A 24,925-nucleotide genomic window follows, 5' to 3' on the forward strand; every position below is an offset into this window, starting at 1 on the left:
ATGGTTACTGTTCTCCATAATGTGTTTAAAAACCGCTTAAACGTATTATTCTTTTTAATAGACAACGCAGTGGATACAGAATATTTGTTTTAGAAAATAGTTTTATAAATGTAGCTTCACTTAAAATTAATAAGTTAAAATCCTAAATTAAAAGCAAATTTATAACTAAAATCTTTTGTGCTCTTTTTTGATAAATATTGAGCTTAGTGTAGTGTAGTGTAAAATTTCAATGATTTATAAATCATTGAAATTATGTGGGGTAAACTATTTCTTAGTTTCCTTCTTCAAATCGTATGATAAATACTTTATAACTAAATTTAAAGCCGTACCCAAGGGGATCACTTATGGCTGGTTTATACCTTCCAGTTGAAACCACACTGGGTACGGCAAAAACCATTGTGTTACAAATCTGGGCAACCTTATGAATTTCCAGGAGCGGCACATCACTAACCACAAAAGTAGAGATTCTGGGGCGCAAGGTAATTCGATAGGTCCAGTCTACTGCTGGACCAATAGATGACTGTTGGGGTTGGTTGGGCTCGTTATTGCAGGCTAGACATAAGGGTATGCTACCCTCTGCTTGCTTTGACTGGAGAGGCTGGTTCAGAGCTGGCTTTTTCTTCTTCCGAAGGGACATGACTTGAGATTAGTGCCCTAAAGTTTTCCTCGTGAATCTCGACAGGAGGCGGTCCCTACCCCCAAATCTTACCCATCTAGAATATCCTGTCACTCCGGAAACAGCGCAAATGTCCTTATAGGACTAGGTGCAATTTTCTAAGCTTCTTGTCCTAAGAGAAAAAACAAATTTAAAGCCATCAAAAATTTAGGGACAAGTATCCTTTCTTACATTACTTTCGAATGATTTAAAATTCCAAAAATTATTACCGTCCACATTATTGTTGAAGATTTGATGTTAGAAAAGTATTCATACGTTTCTTATACAACGAAACCCTAACTTGTACAACATAATCTAAAGGTAAATTCTAAGGTAAGGAATATACTAGTGAACTGAAGGAGTACAAAATAACTTAAAGCCGTCAAAAATATCCTTTCTTACTTTCAAATGATTTTAAATTCTAACAAATCATTACCGTCCTGATTAGTGATGAAAATTTAATGTTAAAACAGTATTTATATGATTCTTATACTACTAAACCCCAACTTGTACAACAGAGAATAAAACCTAAAGGTAACTTCTAAGGTAAGGAACCTGCTAGTGAACTGAAGGTCTGCTGTATGTCTCCAGGAACGAAGACAACCTGATGTACAGTTGTTGGGACGTGTTCCTCTGGTGTGGACTGTGGAAGCGATCCTGTACACCGCCATCGCCGTTGTACTCTTCCTCACACCTCACAGGCACTGGCTCTCCATCGTCGCAGGTACATCGCTCTTCTGACAAACCTGACATTTTGCTTGTCATTAAAACGTGTGACTTTGTAACATATTATGCCATTATGGTGGTAACCACTTTATTTCCCTTTTTTATCAAGGGACGAACTAAAACTGTAAATTCACGATCTCGGGGAGGATTTATTTCTAATGGGAATGATAGGTAATGATGAGTGGAAATGAGGAGGAAATTCTGTCATGATGTTAATCTAAAAAACGCTGATAGGTATGAACTTCTTCTAATTGTCTTAAAATAAATGTTGAAGTGCCTATGAACAAGGAACTCGCACATATTAACCAACTGAGCGATAGCACACCATATATTTTACAGCATATATTTTACAGCAGTTTTAAATACGGCCTTATAAGAGGCCTAAATATGACAATACAAGCAGTTGCTTAGCAAAAATTGATGCTTCCTGCTGTATGTGGTACAGTAAGTGATCCTGGTCCTTTTTTTCATGTATCCAGCTGCTTATCCTGGCTGTGTGTTACCTGTACCTCACATGCCGCAGTCACTTTCATAGAAGACACTCTGGTAGACTTTTACTCAGTCAGACACCAAGTCAGGAAGACAGGTTTGCTTAACATTACTATTGTCTGTTTAAACTTGCTTTCTTAGTCAGCCTCTGATTTGGTATGATTTGCATAGATCTTCGAAGCAACATAGTGTAACGTTATACCAACAATTGAACTACCGACTAGATAAAAATCTATTATTCATTAAATACAATTTCTTGAAAATACTCGTTACTTTTCGCAGGTATACATTTTCACTTAATTTATTCGCACCAACTGTGGGTTAATTTTTTAGCTTTTAATATAATTAATGATTTAGAAATTTAGTGATATTTTGTCAATTTCTTTTCTTTTAATTCTAAATTACAATACTAGATTAAAGAATATTTTTATATAAAATCAAAGTAATTATGACACATTGAAACGTTATAGAGCATACATTCAAAATGAAACCTCTTTAAAGAGTCATTCAAATAATTTTAGATAGCTGGAATGGTAGAGATAGGCACTGTTACTTCTGTTACTTTAAACTCCAATACGATTAATAGCCACGTTGTAAAACATGATCTTATATATTTCTTTACTATTAGATGTCATAATTGTGAACCTTTTTATAAAAAACAAGTTTTATGTATTAATTCATCGTAGGCTCTCTAACGTGTAAAGAAATAACTTGCTTCTTTTTATATAGTTTTATATAAGTTATAGCTTCAATTAAAGAAAGATCCATCAATAAAGTTGCTTGTGCAGGTTTGACGACTTAAGAGAAATCCTGGACGACTCTCTACCGGGGCCAGTATCTGCTGATAACTTATCTCCTCTGGAGCAGGACTCCATCTTGGACATCTGACGTCACTCGACCACGTGACCTTTACCTGTTTTTAATTTGTATTTATACTTATCTTTTTTAATAAAATGTGTTCATATTTACTTGTATATGGCGTCTTTATTTTCTCTCTGTAAATGAAATGTAATAAACACAATGAATGTCGAGGTATATTTCAATGCGAATAAATTTTGTGTGACTAAGACAGTTTAGAGAAAATTACTTTTAAAATAATATTTTATATTTTATGAAAAGTTAAAAGGAGTAAATTGGAGTTAAGCACTATTAATAAACATACTATATCATTTTCATGGTAATATATCGGCAGAATTTAATCAACAATGTTGATTAACGCAATACAAACAATTCATGTTAATGTATTCATATAATGTTATGAAGTTTGAGAGGGAAACCCAAATATGGTGAGGAAATTTGTCTTTTAAATAGAAAAATTTGTGTCCCGTCTGGTTTGTGGTATTACGTGAATCAAAATGTGGGTTACATTGTTATCTCAGGCTCGCAGTATTGTGATTGTGTTAAGGTGTCGTACATTGTGATAAGTTCTGCTACCTAGTTTGTTTTAATATAAAATAAATGCAAAGTTTAAAAAATATGGGATCAGTATTTTCTTTTTAATTCCTGAAAGTAGATTTAATTGCTTGAAACCCGAATATAATAAATTCAAACATTATAATAGATATGTTATAGTTATTACAGTTTAATTACAATAATTACAATTCTATTATCCATTTACAACACTAGTTTAGATTTAGTATAATTAGAGACAAAATAAACCGTATGCTTTTTCTTAGAAACCAGAAATCATTTATTTGCATAAACTGTAGGAAATAACGATTTCCACGAACGCGTGGTTTGTTATTATATATTTATTACACGCATACACACTTCGAGATAAAACTATTAATAGTGTATGATAATAATTATTTTAATATCTAACGAGTACAGTGTACGATCTATAATAATGGTGTACTTGTCTTTTGTTCGTGTACGTTAAAAAGTCTGGAAACAAGTCTGGGATGGGTCTGTGTTACAAGTTATCGTGCACTTGATTAAAGAAAGTGTATCGATGTGTTGAGGTATTAGTTTTAATTGTAATACGTTAGAATTTATTTGGATTTGGAAGAGGCGTATGTTCTCAAAAATTGTCATCATACTATGAAAATGAAAATGAAATTCAATGTATAAAAAGTAAAGTTTAGAAAGAATATTTTTGATAGAACTTCCAAAAAAGAGCACATAACTTGGTCATAACTATTGGAAAGAATTCAAGTTCCTAAAATAGATTAAATAGCAACTGCGGATCAGTGGATGCTTTGATTTTTTTACTGAACTGAAAGTTAGTAAAATCAGTGTTAAACCATTGTTTTAGAAACAAAATAAAATTATGCTATGCTATTTGTAGTGATTATTTCTTTATTTTTAGCTAATAAAATTAGAACATTATTATTTATCATTCCAATGAACATTATATTAATGTTAGTTAAAAAAAAAAAAACAAGAGCATATTTCTTTTGGAGTTTTACAGTGGTAGATACTTAAAAAATATTCAGTAAATAACGTATTGCTTGAGATGAAGAATGTTAACTTTAATGTTGTTATTTTTATTAATCGCTGAAGTGAATGAAACATTGCAATGCGGCAGTGAAGCTTGGTACAAGCAGCTGTAAATTTGTGACTAACATTATCTTGGTTTTGCGAGGCCGATTGCTGTCTTATAGAAAGTGTTCTCCTTAAGCAATGCAGATATTTTATTAGCTAGCAAAAATGGCAGTGATGTAAGAAAATTCGAAATTTCAAAAGTTCCCTTAACGTGTCGGTTAGTTGCCCTCCCATATAAAACATTCCAAAGTGATATTCAATTACAAAGAGTAAGAGTAGATATATTTTTGATTTAATTTTTAACGTAATTAATTAATGCCTATGATCAAATTGCTCAACACAGAGTACGCGAAAATACTTTTTAAAGTGGGAATTCATATGATTATTCTGCATAGCAACAATTAATATTTAATAACATAGTTGTTTATGTCACGCTAAATCAAAATAAACATAGGTATCAAGGTTGATAGTATCGCTTAGAAAACAATAAATAATCGGTACTACAAAACATAAATAATAAATCATACAAGACCCAGTTTTACCTAAGTTGAATATCTCTGAGTTGAAAACGAAAATTAACACCTTCTGTTATCGTAATGCAAAAGTTATAAAACATAGAATGAATTGTGATGGGAGAGGAAAGTTAACGCACAGTGGTTCTTGCTTTTTTGTTTCATTCTGCATTCGTGCTCATGATTTGTTTACATAAAACACATTAAACTAAAGTCTTTAGCGAAAAGTAAGGGTAAAATTTAATTTAGAAATGAAAATTCAGAATTGTGTTACATTAAATTATTTCATTTACAGACAACAATAACTTGTAAAGTGTATTATTGATTTTTCAAATTTAAGGGACATAATTTTAAAATCATCAAGAAAATATATGAGCTAATAATGTAACAAACATTGCTTTTTAGAGTTAACGAAATATTGTGTAACAAATCAATCAAATATGGTTGTAACTGGAGATAAAACTAAATAAAAGTAATATACAAGACTAAATAGTAAAAGAAACTCCGAAAATCACAAATGCCAAAGATTATAGATCTATTGAAGAAAATAGTAATGATTAAATAATTATATTAACACATCTGTAAAATTGTTATAAAATTATATAAAATATGGGTATAGATAATGTTTAGGTTTTAAGGTTATTATTTACTTTAAACATCCTAAAAAAGTTACATTCAATGTATTTGAGGTATTGAGTTAATGGAATAAAGAAAATTAGGATAAGTTTGGAATAAATTAAAAATTAGTAAATAAGAATGTTTACAACTGCAGGAGAGTTGTAATATGAACAGAATAAATACAACAGAGTTTAAGTCAAGTGATTGATAGTTTCTTTATTTGTGGGAAGTTATTGTATTAAAAATAATATTTAATAACAAACAATAAATGTTTATAATAACTGGGCGACTATCAAAATGTGCGCTTTGCTTCATATAAAGGGATACGTAGTATTGTATTATATTTAAAATAAAAACATCAAACTGGACATAAACTAATAGAAAATAATTGCATGAATTTAAAAAATATTGTTTCTTCTGATACTAATCTTGTCCTAGTTTGTCTAATTAAGTCAAATTTGATTCAAATACAAAGTAAATATTACAGAACCACAGTGTTAAGTTTAAAAGTGGAATGATGTATTATTTTACCCACCTTCCTCAACAAAGAATGTTTTAATAAACCTTGAAATTGTTAAAATACATCTACGAGACACAATTTTTAATCTTAAAATAAAATCGTTATAAGTGCATATAAGTTCATTAAATATGTTTTGAATATAAATCTATCCGGTCAGGTTAAGTGTTATACAGAGATTCTTATCCTGGCAAAATAAAATGTACCCCTTTACCTATACTTTTTCCCAAAAGAAAAATATGTTTAAAACTTATCGAACAGTGTAATTCGTTAGCTCTTGATAACCATAGAAATTCTGCATTGAAATATATGGATACCTTAAGATATGATGGATAGAAAAAGTATTGTTATGTTAAAGTTGTAACCAGTACAAAGTCTTAAGGATGTAAGCAATAAAACAATCACAGGCTTTTTGATTTAATATGCATGAGGGTTAACTCAGTTAGATTCACTCAACTATGCTTAATTAACGCACTCAGCTCGAAATCTGTAATCAGTGTCGAAGTGGACCGAGGCAGACTCAGCAATGAGAGATTAACCGTAATGATACATGATTGGAAGTCCCACACCACGGCGCGCTGCCAGTAGTAATTTGTGGAGGGGTCTAAATGCATAATAAGGGATAATTAAAGGAGATAATGCTGATATTTTATGGAGATTTCTAATATAGCTATTGCAATGTGTAATAATACTCATCTATATATCATCACGATTACAGTAGTAATTTTTAACATATCTTTTCGAAACAATAGGGACGTTGATTAAGGGAACGGCATGATTAAGAACAATGTTGGGATCAAATCAGACCGAATGGAGTGGAGCTACAGAGTTGAGTCCTTTTTATAGCCAACTGCTACATACACTTTGCGGATGGATCGATTTGGAACAATATTGGAATGGACATTCTATTTCATACATGTTGCCTCAATATGGAGTATAGAGACACATGGAGTTCTCAGGCCAAAATCGATTTGTGTATAACTTACTATAACCTTCTTGTGGTTCGATGTATTTTTTAAATTGTTGCAGGAAAGTTTGATATAAAAAATGTTAAACGTAATGTTTGTTCAGTGGTTTTGTGGCAGGAATGTGGAACCGTAAGATTAAATCTAATATATGTTAAATTTTACTCTTTACGCTTTATTTTGTGAAAGATAGCAAGGTATAGCTCTAAGAGGCCAGGAGGAGCTACAGAGTGAGATTTACAAGAAGCCAAGGCCTGATAGACACAGAAAGCTGTCAGAGGCTGGTAGGTTCTAGAGTCTGAGATCTTCTACAAGTTGAGAGTTGACATAAAGCCCTGGTTGGCAGAATCTGATAAAAGCCAGAAGCTGGGATGCCCTAAGATGGTAACCTGCCAGAGGTTACCAGCTTAAAACTGCGAGCCCTAGATGCTGGGAAATCCTGAGTCTAAGAGAATTTGAAGGCCAGGAACTACAAGGCTTTAATGATTCTGGAGCTTCAAAATGGAGAGTATTCTCACAAGCCGGATGTTCACATAGACTAGAAGATACATCAGATACATAGTTTTAAAACTGTCGAAGGACAGCAGCTGCCAGAGGTCTTTAGCTCTCAGAGATAAGGGCGTCTAGAGATTGTGAGGTTTCTTGGGTTGGAAACTCTCATTTTCCGAATGTTCTCAGTGCCTGATACTTGGCTTATGTCTGGAGCTCCTACAGGCTTAGAACTCCTAGAGTATAAGAAGACCCAAGAACAGGGACCTGAAAGATTTGAAAGCTCTCTGATGACGAAGAGTTAGGTTGTTTGAGTTATTTTAGTGTACATTCTTGTGGTTTTTAAGGTTCCAGGTGGATCAGTGACGTACGGTTCAATGTACTAATCTTATGGACTGAAACTGAAATTTAATCGAATCTTGAGGTCGGCAGTACAAAAGGTCTCCTTTTTCTTAGCCTATTGTTTTGGTGGTGCAAATAAGCACGAAATAACCGCAAGGATTATATAAAAATTATTATAAAATAATGAAACATAAGTTGTGTACAATTAGAAAAAATAAATGGTTTAAGAATGGCCTGAATAGTAAATTCTTTAATACAGTAATAACAATTAACAAACATGAGTTTACATTTCTAAATGTAAATTATCAATAATTAGAGTTGAATTCGTAACTTCGTTTACAATTTAGTGCAAGGGAATGCAGACATCGATGGATCAGGTCTTTTTTGCTCTTTCAATGAAAATTTTCTATCTTGGCTAGAATACCAAAGCAGGCACAAATTTCGCTTTATCGGGTATCCAGTACTTTCATTACGATGCTCGTTACATAATTTACAAAGCATATTATTCATTAAAATTCCAACTTTTTGAATATGTTTTCTCAGATGTCAGTGCCTCACACAGTGGAAGATGTTAACAAGCCTTGAGGATGTTCTAATGAAACTCACACCTCATATTTATGGTTATTATGGGATCTTACCTCAGAACGGACACATAAAACAACTAATCCAAATCCCCGCAATAATTGGATTTTTGACAGATCTTGCAAAGTTTTAAAATATTATAGTTCGTTCTGTCCTACATCAGAGATGCACATAGATATCTATACACGGTCATGGTCTCAATCTCAGTCGCACTCCAGTTTTGTTTGGCTTAAACAAAAGTGTTGGGTATCCCCATAATCACTCATACACCTTTTGTTTACTTACCCTAAATGTGTCAAACTCTCCAGCACTAAGAGTGATTACATATCAACCTCATAAGTGTACTTGATACAAGTAAACGGTTTGATTGCAATGTTCTTGTTATAGTCTTGGAAACTGCTTGAGAAGCTTCAGGTAAATATCTGGTATACCATATATTAAGGAACCAAGTCGACGTTTTTATTCAGGAAAGTATTACTATATTGTTGTATTGTTCGCATTTTCGTCTCATTGTGAATGTAAGTGAGAGGAGAAAATGAGCAGATTTTATAAGTAACTTTAAGTAACATTATATTCATGATATAATGTATTCGTGCGTGAAAATCCTAAACTATATTGTCTATTGAAAATGTGAATATTCAATACTTGATTTAATTGTCTATTGAACTTTACTGTAAATAAACTCTGTGCCATAACTTCTAACTGCATTGAAATGGTTTTTGTACAACATTTAGAGTGCAATTTTATTACTAAACACAAACATTTATTGAATCGATACGCCATAAGCAGAGGAAATCGATTGTTTAGTGGTAAAGTCAGTAATTGTCCCTAGCCACAAAATTTAGTTTAATAAATACAGACGGTTAGTAAATGATCAAATTCAGTCAACTGCAAGTCTATTAATTAATTCCACCATTAATTCCTATTTTCATTGTATTCGGATGTGCTGATTATTTATATACGAGTTACAATCTCCGAGAGAAACATGTACTGGATCGATACGAAGTAAATGGGACAAATAGAGAGCTTTGCGGTAAATTTAGTAACTGTCCCATTATACAAAAGTTAATTTAATAAACACAGGCGTTATTCAGTTAAGTTCAGCCAACTAGAAGTTTATTTATTTGGCATGACCATTATGGCTAAGTTCATTGTAGCCAGCTGTGTTGATTATTTAAACAAAGGAAAATTGCATTACACCGCGTTGTACTATCATTGTACTATAATTGTACTATCATTGTACTATCATTGTACCTTCGTTGAAAGTTATAAGTTATCCTAAATAAAAGGCAGAATAATAAAAATATTCCATTCAAAAGGTCTTCATAAATTTATAAATGAAAATTGTAAATATTTATAAATCTAAAACAGGATAGAAATAACATATCTGCGATACAATCCGTCAGAATTTACAAGAAGCCGACTTACAGAAATCCAGAGAAGTTATTTATAAAATCTGAAATCCTTGAGAGTGGACAGAGCTGATAGTTATCGAGCAATAAGAGGTGAAACACTTTCGGAATATACCTTCCTCAACTTTAAATTAATTCCAATGTTACTACTTTAATGTTTGGAATTTAACACTACTTTGTTATGTTATGATCCGTTATTACTTGACTATTAAAATTGTTTTGATAATTAATCGTTATAAGAGCATTTTTCGACTAAGCAGTCATTTATTCAATATTTACTTATAATTAACAATCAATTATAGATTTGTAATTAATTTGCTTAACCAGAAGCCTTAGTTCATCCAAACTTAGCGTACTGAACTTCTCGAGCAGCTGTGTTAAGCACAGTTTTAACGAGTGTTTAAACTTAAAAAAAGCCGTCAGAATAATTTTAAAAATGTACTAGAGACAATCGTGTAAAGACGCATTCAGAGAGCTTGGATTGCTGGCTTTTCTCTCTGTATATCTACGAGGTGGCTGTGTATTGTCAATCGAAGTGTGCTCTGCAGTGATATGTACAGTAAACCAGTACAGAACAAGAGGCACGGACAACTTGCGAATCCAACAACACAGGACTGAGGCTTTTGATCACACACTGTCGCAAGATGGTGTCAAGCTGATCAATAGAATATCTGATGGAGTCAAACAGACCAACAATTTGAAACAGTATAAAGATCTTCTTAACCTCCTGTTGGCGTACAATGCGCTCTGTTCCGTTGGGGAGTTCATGAAAGGCCGCTGGGCCACATTGGAAATTGAATACGGTTCTGACATAGACATATATTGTGAATGAAGGTAATGTATTGTAAGTGTACGTGAATGAATTCTGAAGCTGCAAAAAATGAAAAAAGTTTTATGTACAAATATTACCATTACTAATAGTGACTATTGGAACACATTTGTACATTTTTTTATATAAAATAAAAATAAATATTATTTTATTAAAGCTATTGACTTTTCCTTATTATTATACTTAAACAGAAGAAGGATGAATAGGTTTCTAACTTTCATTTATGAATAAAATAGGATTATATATATATTTATATATTATGAATGTTTGTCTGTCTGCAACGTTTTGAAAACCGATCATTATGAAAATTGTTATGTATATGTATTTTTGCATACAGAACGTTTATATGCTATGCCCATTGATGTAATTCACCACTAGGCGGCGCTGCAAAATATAAAATTTATCGAAGCGCCTGCACATTATAAACTGCAATTACGAGACAGTTACGTGTATTAAATAGCCAAACACTATTTAAAGGTGCCAAGCTTTGATGTATGTTTGTCTTTAAAATAAATTTCTGGTTGAACTTAAAGCTTGAGTGTTAGACCACTTTATAATATAGTAAATGCACGTGTACAATGGCTATAAACTTTTGACAGATTTTCTTGATCGTGGCAAGAAGGTAAACTGTACATCAGCGTTGGAAGTATAATTCACCAGAGATGTTCATACAAGGGCGAAGCTTACCAAAAGCGTGCGGAGCCAAGGGAAACAGCTAGTTGTATCATATTTAATTAAACTTTCACTGAATTAGTTAGATATATGATGTAACAAATGTTACAATAGAAACTTGAATGATTCATACTACTTGATTAATTAATCGATAAATCTTAGGAATATTCACGAAAGGCTGAAGATGCAATGGAAATTCTTACCAGAATCAAGTATGCCATATAAATGACAATGCATATTTTGATTTAAAAATAAAGAAGTATTAAAATAATTCAAATTAAAAACGAACCACCGTGACATTACAAGAGTACATAGTGTTATAACAATGAAAGGAGTAATTGAATAAGGCTTATCAGTTGAAGGGGTAGGAGTGAGGATTGGCTCAGGGTTTGATTAATTACTTTGACATCATAAAGCAAACAATAGGACTTTCATTCCATCTTAGTTCTCTAAGTGACATTTCGTGTTGTTACAAAGACTTGTGTTTGATATACAGTACACATAATTGTAATAACCAGTATCTCTTAATTCCAAAACTAATAAATAATAAGTACAAAAGTTTGACAAGGCACAGCAGTTAGGCTAGTGAAAAATTACAATATTTGTCACTGTTAATTTGTTTGGAAAATATTACTTAAAGAAATAGTCACGCAGGGTATACAAGTGGATTTAATTTACTTAATATAACTACTATAATTCTTTCTGGTACTATAATAGCGAAATGCTCTACGTCTAGAAGATCAAGAAAGATTTAAAAGTATACTAAGCACAACTATATTTTGTTATGGACTTTATGGATGCAATAACTTATTCTTAATTCTAGTATACAAACCATTTATTTTTGAGGTAAAGGATATGTTTTGTAATTTTCTTTGAAGCTATTATTATTTATCATAAATAAGTTTTATTTCCATGCGTTATATTTGTTAAACTTGTACTTATTTATTTGCTACATTACAGAAAATTACACATCACTACCTAAAATATGACACTATCCTGGAATATTCTCTACAACAGGAATATCTCAAGAGTAGGATTTGGCCACAGAACCTAATATACAGAAGGATTGTAGGGATATAACCAAACCTTGTAACGATGGATGAATATCACAAGAATACAACTCATATTATAACAATGTAGAAGTACGCCACACAACATGCTTCTCGGAGGTTGTATGCAAATGTCACATGCATAGCTCATCTCATTCTCAGGATGTCAAGCAGATAGATAGACGGGGAGGCAATCAAACAAAAAAGAAATTAACAAGAACGTGATGGATCATAAAGCTCATGCTTCTAGAAATTAAGTTTAACGCCAAATGTAAAGTCTTTCTTAACATATCTTGTTATATGACGCATTCAGATTTTTTTTTTTCGTTGAATTAGATTTCACATACGTGTTTAAATAATAAACGACTACACAAAAAATTACTAAACAATGATGTTTTATGTTGAGATAATATATTACATGATTGAATCTGGTATGGGTGTATTGAGTTTGCTTATACACTTATTTGTTGCACTATTTTCTCGTTACCATCACAGTTACCCATAAGATAAATGTAAAATATTCGCTGACGCTCAGCCAAATCCCAAGGAGTGACAAACACCATCACCGAACTCAGTGTTCCTCATGAAGAAATAAAGCTTCCTGCACAATTTAAAATATTTAGGCAAATCGGGTTTTAAATATTTTGCGGACATTGATATAGAAAGATATACAGAAATACGACTTTCCAGCCACACGGGTGAGAGGCTTCTCTAAAGCTCAGCCAATTACGTTGGAAGTGTTGAGAAAATGTGAATAGGGAAGTTTATGTAGTAGTATGAAACATCCTTTCATTGGTTAGGTGTGACAGGATATCACCTACAGATATCAAGTAGGGCCTCTTCAGTACGGGGCGTGTAGGTAAGAGGCAAACTCGTTCTCCACAAAGTAGTTTTGAAGGCCTGTGTGTATATTAACACATTTAAAAGCCATGGCGCCTAAAAATTTGCTCAACTCTTTTATTACCTTGTTTAATGTTTTAATAAATATTAGAGAGCTAATTTATAAACGTTAACTTGATTTTGAAATAGAAAACATAAAGCAATATTTTTACTACGAATAACTAATTACCGAATTTATTAAGGCGGGAAAAAGATGTACTCCGAGGAATCAAAATTTGTATTAAAACGTAGTTATAAAACTTGTAATATATCTTAAATTGAATTTTATCATTAATGGAACAAAACAAATATGTATGGTTTTGAATACTGAGAAATGCAATATAATTTAATTTATTAAGCTTCATTTATAGTTGGGCTACTGGTACAAATTACTACAAAAATGGGGAAAAAGTGAGTAACTCCGTACTTGTCACTATTTATAAGCCACTCTCGAGGCCCAGTTCAGCGACCGTGACATATTAAACCCCACATTAGACCAGTATTAACAGTGACAGCGTGGTCGAGTGTATCTCTTTGCCGCAGTCACTATATGTCTCTATGTGTAATCACATTCAATGTACTTTACGTAACAAATGATCGCTAGGAAGAGCATATATGCTTTGTTTTGATTATTTGGGATTATTATTGTTTTTTTTTTAAATGATTGTCAAATTAAAATTTAATCAGCTTGACTTGCCTTTGAATGTTTGTAAAACTGTTGTAAAAAGCTTTTACTAATTGACCATCATACGAATACTCGTTAACTTTTTTATTCAACTATTTAGTCTTTTCAATGTTTAATTTATCATATAATCTTTTGCTGCAATGATTGAATGTTTAATTCTTTTTAGTACATTAGTTATTTGTACTGCTCTATAAGTGGCGATCAAAGCTGTACTGTAGCAGTGAAAAATAAAGAATTTGAATTTAGAATTTAACAAGAAATAATGGTATGTGACCTGTCTCTTTCATTTTAAATGCAGCTTTAATAAGGAATATAATTAAGTTCTGATCATAAATCGTTTCTAGACCTATTGCTGGTAAATCATATTAAGGAAATATTTCATCGCTTGATTATCCCTTTCCATATTTCCAAGATAATTGATTTTCATTAATAAAATCCTTTTTAGATTCCTCTTTTCAAAGCCTCAATGTCAATGTTTTTTTTATTTGTATGATTGGGCCATTGTGTAGTTATCTACTCGCCTGTTTCTTATCACCGGATAGACAATCACGAGCCCCGAAATAGACGACATCCGGGAGCCTGTGTATGGACAACATCCGTACCTGCGATTGGCATAACAGAGGCAATACACTTGCCATCATCCTACTTCTCGTTCACTGATCGACAATCACGAGGCCCGAAATAGACGACATCCGGGAGCCTGTGTCTGGACAACATCCGTACCTCCGATTTCCATACCAGAGGCAATACACTTGCCATCATCCTACTTCTCGTTCACTGATCGACAATCACGGGCCCCGAAATAGACGACATCCGGGAGCCTGTGTCTGGACAACATCCGTACCTGCGATTTCCATACCAGAGGCAATACACTTGCCATCGTCATACTTCTTGTTCACTGATCGACAATCACAAGCCCCGAAATAGACGACATCCGGGAGCCTGTGTCTGGACAACATCCGTACCTCCGATTTCCATACCAGAGGCAATACACTTGCCATCATCCTACTTCTCGTTCACTGAACGACAATCACGAGCCCCGAAATAGACGACATCCGGGAGCCTGTGTCTGGACAACATCCGTACCTGCGATTTGCATAACAGAGGCAATACACTTGCCATCATCCTACTTCTCGTTCACTGATCGACAATCACGAGCCCCGAAATAGACGACATCCGGGAGCCTGTGTCTAGACAACATCCGTACCTGCGATTTCCATACCAGAGGCAATACACTTGCCATCATCATACTTCTTGTTCACTGATCGACAATCACAAGCCCCGAAATAGACGACATCCGGGAGCCTGTGTCTAGACAACATCCGTACCTGCGATTTCCATACCAGAGGCAATACACTTGCCATCATCATACTTCTTGTTCACTGATCGACAATCACAAGCCCCGAAATAGACGACATCCGGGAGCCTGTGTATGGACAACATCCGTACCTCCGATTTCCATACCAGAGGCAATACACTTGCCATCATCCTACTTCTCGTTCACTGATCGACAATCACGAGCCCCGAAATAGACGACATCCGGGAGCCTGTGTCTGGACAACATCCGTACCTCCGATTTCCATACCAGAGGCAATACACTTGCCATCATCCTACTTCTCGTTCACTGATCGACAATCACGAGCCCCGAAATAGACGACATCCGGGAGCCTGTGTCTGGACAACATCCGTACCTCCGATTTCCATACGAGAGGCAATACACTTGCCATCATCCTACTTCTCGTTCACTGATCGACAATCACGGGCCCCGAAATAGACGACATCCGGGAGCCTGTGTCTGGACAACATCCGTACCTGCGATTTCCATACCAGAGGCAATACACTTGCCATCATCATACTTCTTGTTCACTGATCGACAATCACAAGCCCCGAAATAGACGACATCCGGGAGCCTGTGTCTGGACAACATCCGTACCTCCGATTTCCATACCAGAGGCAATACACTTGCCATCATCCTACTTCTCGTTCACTGATCGAAAATCACGAGCCCCGAAATAGACGACATCCGGGAGCCTGTGTCTGGACAACATCCGTACCTGCGATTTCCATACCAGAGGCAATACACTTGCCATCATCATACTTCTTGTTCACTGATCGACAATCACAAGCCCCGAAATAGATGACATCCGGGAGCCTGTGTCTGGACAACATTCGGACCTCCGATTTCCATACCAGAGGCAATACACTTGCCATCATCCTACTTCTCGTTCACTGATCGACAATCACGAGCCCCGAAATAGACGACATCCGGGAGCCTGTGTCTGGACAACATCCGTACCTGCGATTTCCATACCAGAGGCAATACACTTGCCATCATCATACTTCTTGTTCACTGATCGACAATCACAAGCCCCGAAATAGACGACATCCGGGAGCCTGTGTATGGACAACATCCGTACCTGCGATTTCCATACCAGAGGCAATACACTTGCCATCATCATACTTCTTGTTCACTGATCGACAATCACAAGCCCCGAAATAGACGACATCCGGGAGCCTGTGTCTGGACAACATCCGTACCTCCGATTTCCATACCAGAGGCAATACACTTGCCATCATCATACTTCTTGTTCACTGATCGACAATCATAAGCCCCGAAATAGATGACATCCGGGAGCCTGTGTCTGGACAACATTCGGACGTCCGATTTCCATACCAGAGGCAATACACTTGCCATCATCCTACTTCTCGTTCACTGATCGACAATCACGAGCCCCGAAATAGACGACATCCGGGAGCCTGTGTCTGGACAACATCCGTACCTCCGATTTCCATACCAGAGGCAATACACTTGCCATCATCCTACTTCTCGTTCACTGATCGACAATCACGAGCCCCGAAATAGACGACATCCGGGAGCCTGTGTCTGGACAACATCCGTACCTCCGATTTCCATACCAGAGGCAATACACTTGCCATCATCCTACTTCTCGTTCACTGATCGACAATCACGAGCCCCGAAATAGACGACATCCGGGAGCCTGTGTCTGGACAACATCTGTACCTCCGATTTCCATACCAGAGGCAATACACTTGCCATCATCCTACTTCTCGTTCACTGATCGAAAATCACGAGCCCCGAAATAGACGACATCCGGGAGCCTGTGTCTGGACAACATCCGTACCTGCGATTTCCATACCAGAGGCAATACACTTGCCATCATCATACTTCTTGTTCACTGATCGACAATCACAAGCCCCGAAATAGATGACATCCGGGAGCCTGTGTCTGGACAACATCCGTACCTGCGATTTCCATACCAGAGGCAATACACTTGCCATCATCATACTTCTTGTTCACTGATCGACAATCACGAGCCCGAAATAGACGACATCCGGGAGCCTTGTACTGGACAACATCCGTAAACCTCCGATTTCCATACCAGAAGCAACTACACTTGCCATCATCCTACTTCTCGTTCACTGATCGAAAATCACGAGCCCCGAAATAGACGACATCCGGAGCCTGATGTCTGGACAACAACCGTAACCTGCGATTCCATACCAGAGGCAATACACTTGCCATCAATTCATGACTCTTCTTGTTCACTGATCGACACATCACAAGCCCGAAATAACGACATCCGGGAGCCATTGTCTGGACAACATCGGACTCCCGATTTCCATACAGAGGCAATCACTTGAGCTATCATCCTACTTCTCGTTCACTGATCGACAATCACGATCCCCGAATAGACGACATCCGTGAGCCTGTGTTCCTGACTACATCCGTTACCTGCGATTTTCCATACCAGAGGCAATACACTTTGCCATCATCCATACTTCTTGATCACTGATCGACAATCACAAGCCCCGAAATAGACGACATACGGGACCTGTGAAGGACAACATCCGTACCTGCTAATTTCCATACATAGGCATTACACATGCCATCATCCTTACTTCTCGTTCAACTGATCGACAATCACGATCCCACGAAATAGACGAACCACATCCGGGAGCCTGTTGTCTAGGACTACATCCGTACCTCCGATTTCCATACCAGCAGGCAATACACTTTCCAATCATCCGACTTCTCGTTCACTGATCGACAATCACGAGCCCCCGAAATAGGAACGACTATCCGGGAGGCGGCTTGAATCCTGGACAACATCCGTACCTCCGAATTTCCATACCATAGGCAAATACCACTTGCCATCATCCACTTCTCCTGTTCACCTGATCGACAATCACGAGCCCGAAATAGACGACATCCGGGAGCTGTGTCTGGACAACATCCGTACGCTCCGCAATTCCCATACCAGAGGCAATACACTTGCCATCATCCTACTTCTCCGTTCACTGATCGACAATCACGAGCCCCGAAATAGACACAATCCGGGAGCCATGTGTCTGGACAAACAACTGTACCTCCGATTTCCTATACGCAAGAGGCAATACACTTGCCATCATCCAACTTCTCGTTCTCTGATAGAAAATCACGAAGCCCCGAAATAGACGACATCCGGGATCGCCTGTATCTGGACAACATCCGTACCTCCAGATTTCCATACCAGAGGCAATACACTTTGCCCCATCATCCTACTTCTCGTTCTCTGATCGACAATCACGAGCCCCGAAATAGACGACATCCGGGAGGCCTGGTCTGGACAACACGTACCGTCCGATTTCCATACCAGAGGAAATTCACTTGCCATCATCCTACTTCTCGTTCACCTGATCGAAAATCACGCCCCGAAATAGACGACATCCGTTCCGGGAGCCTGTGTCCTGGACAACATCCTACCTGCGATTTCATACCAAGCAATACACTTGCCATCATCATACTTCTTGTATCACTGATCGACAATCACAAGCCCGCGAAATAGATGACATCCGGAGCCGCTGTGTCTGTGGACAACCATTTCGGACCTACGATTTCCATACCAGAGGCAATCAACTTGCATCATCCTACTTCCGTTCACTGATCGACAATCACGAGCCCCGAAATAGGCGACCATCCGGGAGCCTTGTCTGGACAACATCCGTACCTGCGATTTTCCATATTAGAGCAAGACACTTTCCATCATCATACTCTAGTTCACAATGATCGACATTCACTAGCCCCGAAATAGACCGACATCCGGGAGCCTGTTTGTATGACCAACACCCGTACCTGCGATTTTTCCATACCATAGGCAATACACTTTTTGACTTGCCATCATCCCCTACTTCTCGTTCACTTGATCGAAAAAATCACGACCCCGATTAGTCTGACATCCGGGAGCCGTTAACTATGGACAACATCCCAGCCGTAGCCGTCCGATATTCCATACCAGAGGCAATACACTTGCCATCATCCTACTTCTCGTTCACTTGAATCGAAAATCACGAGCCCCGAAATAGACGACATCCGGGAGTCCTGTGTCCTGGACAACATCCTGTACCTCCGATTTCCATACCAGATGGCAATACACTTGCCATCATCCTTCATCCCTCGTTCACTGATCCGAAAATCACGAGCCCCGAAATAGACGACATCCGGGAGCCTGTGTCCTGGACAACATACCGTATTACCTGCGATTTCCATACCAGAGGCAAATACACTTGCCATGCATCATACTTCTTGTTCACTGATCGACAATCAAAGCCCCCGAAATAAGATGACAATCCCGGAAGCCTGTGTCTTGACAACACTTCTGACCTACGATATCCATACCATGAGGCAATTCACTTGGCCATCATCCTACTTCTCGTTCACATGAATCGTCAATCACGAGCCCCGAAATAGGCTGACCATCCCGGAGCCTGTGTCGTACAACATCCTTACCAGGCGGATTTCCATATTAAGGCAATCACACTTGCATCATCATACTTCTTGTTCACTGATCGACACTCCACAAGCCCCGCAATAGACGACATCCGGGAGCCTGTGTATGGACAACATCCGTAACCTGCGAATTTTCCATACCAGAGGCAATACACTTGCCATTCATCGCTACTTCTCGTTCAACTGATCGACAATCACAGAGCCCCGAAATAGACGACATCCGGTAAGCCTGGAGTCTGGACAACATACCGTACCTGCGATATCATACCTAGAGGCAATACACTTGCCATCAACATACTTCTTGTTCACTGAATCGGACAATCACAAGCCCCGAAATAGACACATACCGGGAGCCTGTGTATGGACATACATCCGTACCCTGCGATTTCCATACCAGAGGCAATACACTTGCCAAGTCAATCCTACTTTCTCGTTCACTGATCAGGACAATCACAGCCCCCGAAATAGACACTTCCGGGAGCCTAGTTTCTTGGACAACAATCCGTACCTCCGATTTCATACCAGAGCAATACACTTGCCATCATCCTAACTTCTTCCGTATCACCAGATCGAACAAATCACGAGCCCCTCCCGAAATAGACGACAACCGGGAGCCTGTATCTGGACAACATCCGTACCTCCGATTTCCATACCAGAGGCAATACACTTGCCATCATCCTACTTCTCGTTCACTGATCGACAAGTCACGAGCCCCGAAATAGACGACATCCGGGAGCCTGTGTCTGGACAACATCTGTACCTCCGATTACCATACAAGCAATACACTTGACCCCCATCATCCTACTTCTCGTTCACTGATCCGAAAATCACGAAGCCCCGAATAGAACGACATCCGGAGCCTGTGTCTGACAACATCCGTACCTGCGATTCCATACCAGAGGCAATACACTTGCCATCATCAGACTTTCTTGTTCACTGATCGACAATCACAAGCCCCGAATAGATGACATAAATCCGGAGCCTGTGTCTGGACAACATTCGGACCTACGATTTCCATACCAGAGGCAAATACACGTGCCATCATCCTACTTCTCGTTCACGATCGACCAACACTAGCCTCCGAAATAGGCGACAATATCCGAGCCTGTTCCTGGACAACATCCGTACCTGCGATTTTCCATTAAGGAGTGCAATACACATGCCATCATCATACTTCCCTTGTTCACTGATCGACATTCACAAGCCCCGAAAATAGACGACATCCGGGAGCCTGTGTATGGGTCACCATCCGAACCTGGCGATTTCCATACCAAGGCAATACACTAGCCATCATCATTACTTCTTGTTCACTATTGATCGACAATCATAACCCGAAATAGATGACATCCAGGAGCCGTGTTCTGGACAACATTTCGGACGTTCCCGATTTCCATACTAGAGTGGCAGAATACACTTAGCAATCATCGCTACTTCTCGTTCACGTTGATCGACAATCACGAGCAAACGAAATAGACGACATCCGGGAGCCTGTGTCAGGACAACATCCGAACCGTCCGATTCCATACCAGAGGCAATACACTTGCCATCACCTACTTCTCGTTCACATGATCAGACAATCACGAGCCCCCGAAATAACGACATCCGGGAGCCTGTGTCTGGACAACATCCGTACCTGCGATTTCCATACCAAGGCAATACACTTGCCATCATCATACCTTCAGTGTAATCACTTGCACGCCCATCACCCAGCCCCGACAATAGATGACATCCGGGAGCCTGAGACTTGTACAACATACGGACCAACGAATTCCCAACCAGAGGCAATAACACTTAGCCATCAACCAACATCTCGTTCCATGAACGACAATCACGAGCCCCCGCAAAAGGCCGTACAACCGGGAGACCAGTGTCTGGTACAACCATCCGTACCGCCTGCGATTTCCAAACCAGCGGCTATACACTTGCCATCATCAACTTCTTTTCACTGATCGAACATTCCACACGCCCCGAAATATGAACGTACATCCGGGAGCCTGTGTAAATGGACAAACATCCGTACCTGCGATTTCCATAACCATAGGCACTACACATGCCATCATCATACTCTTGTACAACTGATCGACAATCACAAGCCCCGAAATAAGACGACATCCGGGAGCCCTGTGTCTTGGACAACACATACCGTACCTCTCCCGATTTTCCATACCAAGGCAATCACACTTGCCATCATCATACTTCTTGTTCACTGATCGACAATCATAAGCCCCGAAATAGATGACATCCAGGAGCCTGGTTGTCTGGAACAACATTCGGACGTCCCATTCCCATACCAGAAGGCAATACACTTGCCATCATCCTACTCTCTCGTTCACTGATTCGACAATACACGCGAGCCCCGAAATAGACGACATCCGGGAGCCTGTGTCTGGACAAACATCCGTACCTCCGATTTTCCATACCAGAGCAATACACTTGCCATCATCCTACTTCTCGTTCACTGATCGACAATCACGAGCCCCGAAATAGACGACATCCGGGAGCCTGTGTCTGGACAACATCCGTACCTGCGATTTCCATACCAGAGGCAATACACTTGCCATCATCATACTTCTTGTTCACTGATCGACAATCACAAGCCCCGAAATAGACGACATCCGGGAGCCTGTGTATGGACAACATCCGTACCTGCGATTTCCATACCAGAGGCAATACACTTGCCATCATCCTACTTCTCGTTCACTGATCGACAATCACGAGCCCCGAAATAGACGACATCCGGGAGCCTGTGTCTGGACAACATCCGTACCTCCGATTTCCATACCAGAGGCAATACACTTGCCATCATCCTACTTCTCGTTCACTGATCGACAATCACGAGCCCCGAAATAGACGACATCCGGGAGCCTGTATCTGGACAACATCCGTACCTCCGATTTCCATACCAGAGGCAATACACTTGCCATCATCCTACTTCTCGTTCACTGATCGACAATCACGAGCCCCGAAATAGACGACATCCGGGAGCCTGTGTCTGGACAACATCTGTACCTCCGATTTCCATACCAGAGGCAATACACTTGCCATCATCCTACTTCTCGTTCACTGATCGAAAATCACGAGCCCCGAAATAGACGACATCCGGGAGCCTGTGTCTGGACAACATCCGTACCTGCGATTTCCATACCAGAGGCAATACACTTGCCATCATCATACTTCTTGTTCACTGATCGACAATCACAAGCCCCGAAATAGATGACATCCGGGAGCCTGTGTCTGGACAACATTCGGACCTACGATTTCCATACCAGAGGCAATACACTTGCCATCATCCTACTTCTCGTTCACTGATCGACAATCACGAGCCCCGAAATAGGCGACATCCGGGAGCCTGTGTCTGGACAACATCCGTACCTGCGATTTCCATATTAGAGGCAATACACTTGCCATCATCATACTTCTTGTTCACTGATCGACATTCACAAGCCCCGAAATAGACGACATCCGGGAGCCTGTGTATGGACAACATCCGTACCTGCGATTTCCATACCAGAGGCAATACACTTGCCATCATCATACTTCTTGTTCACTGATCGACAATCATAAGCCCCGAAATAGATGACATCCAGGAGCCTGTGTCTGGACAACATTCGGACGTCCGATTTCCATACCAGAGGCAATACACTTGCCATCATCCTACTTCTCGTTCACTGATCGACAATCACGAGCAACGAAATAGACGACATCCGGGAGCCTGTGTCTGGACAACATCCGTACCTCCGATTTCCATACCAGAGGCAATACACTTGCCATCATCCTACTTCTCGTTCACTGATCGACAATCACGAGCCCCGAAATAGACGACATCCGGGAGCCTGTGTCTGGACAACATCCGTACCTGCGATTTCCATACCAGAGGCAATACACTTGCCATCATCATACTTCTTGTTCACTGATCGACAATCACAAGCCCCGAAATAGATGACATCCGGGAGCCTGTGTCTGGACAACATTCGGACCTCCGATTTCCATACCAGAGGCAATACACTTGCCATCATCCTACTTCTCGTTCACTGATCGACAATCACGAGCCCCGAAATAGACGACATCCGGGAGCCTGTGTCTGGACAACATCCGTACCTGCGATTTCCATACCAGAGGCAATACACTTGCCATCATCATACTTCTTGTTCACTGATCGACAATCACAAGCCCCGAAATAGACGACATCCGGGAGCCTGTGTATGGACAACATCCGTACCTGCGATTTCCATACCAGAGGCAATACACTTGCCATCATCATACTTCTTGTTCACTGATCGACAATCACAAGCCCCGAAATAGACGACATCCGGGAGCCTGTGTCTGGACAACATCCGTACCTCCGATTTCCATACCAGAGGCAATACACTTGCCATCATCCTACTTCTCGTTCACTGATCGACAATCACGAGCCCCGAAATAGACGACATCCGGGAGCCTGTGTCTGGACAACATCCGTACCTCCGATTTCCATACCAGAGGCAATACACTTGCCATCATCCTACTTCTCGTTCACTGATCGACAATCACGAGCCCCGAAATAGACGACATCCGGGAGCCTGTGTCTGGACAACATCCGTACCTCCGATTTCCATACCAGAGGCAATACACTTGCCATCATCCTACTTCTCGTTCACTGATCGACAATCACGAGCCCCGAAATAGACGACATCCGGGAGCCTGTGTCTGGACAACATCCGTACCTGCGATTTCCATACCAGAGGCAATACACTTGCCATCATCATACTTCTTGTTCACTGATCGACAATCACAAGCCCCGAAATAGACGACATCCGGGAGCCTGTGTATGGACAACATCCGTACCTGCGATTTCCATACCAGAGGCAATACACTTGCCATCATCCTACTTCTCGTTCACTGATCGACAATCACGAGCCCCGAAATAGACGACATCCGGGAGCCTGTGTCTGGACAACATCCGTACCTCCGATTTCCATACCAGAGGCAATACACTTGCCATCATCCTACTTCTCGTTCACTGATCGACAATCACGAGCCCCGAAATAGACGACATCCGGGAGCCTGTGTCTGGACAACATCCGTACCTCCGATTTCCATACCAGAGGCAATACACTTGCCATCATCCTACTTCTCGTTCACTGATCGACAATCACGAGCCCCGAAATAGACGACATCCGGGAGCCTGTGTCTGGACAACATCCGTACCTCCGATTTCCATACCAGAGGCAATACACTTGCCATCATCCTACT

General features: G+C 39.3%; 1 protein-coding gene across 2 annotated transcripts in view; it reads left to right on the plus strand.

The window, feature by feature from the left end:
• The first annotated feature begins 1,177 nt into the window (after positions 1–1,177).
• Positions 1,178–24,925, plus strand: part of LOC124361403 — a 36,387-nt gene continuing 12,639 nt past the window's right edge. Inside the window, exons 1-3 of one of the 2 annotated variants that reach the window (XM_046815453.1) lie at positions 1,178–1,379; positions 1,861–1,967; positions 2,659–2,803. In XM_046815453.1, coding sequence (XP_046671409.1) covers positions 1,263–1,379; positions 1,861–1,967; positions 2,659–2,758 — 324 coding nt within the window. In that variant the 5' untranslated portion in view covers positions 1,178–1,262 and the 3' untranslated portion in view covers positions 2,759–2,803. Of the gene's footprint in view, positions 1,380–1,826; positions 1,968–2,658; positions 2,804–24,925 lie in introns of those variants that run through there. The other variant, XR_006922300.1, reaches the window with a different exon arrangement.

Source organism: Homalodisca vitripennis, chromosome 4, assembly GCF_021130785.1.
Source record: "Homalodisca vitripennis isolate AUS2020 chromosome 4, UT_GWSS_2.1, whole genome shotgun sequence".
In the NCBI taxonomy this organism is placed as follows: Eukaryota; Metazoa; Arthropoda; class Insecta; order Hemiptera; family Cicadellidae; genus Homalodisca; species Homalodisca vitripennis.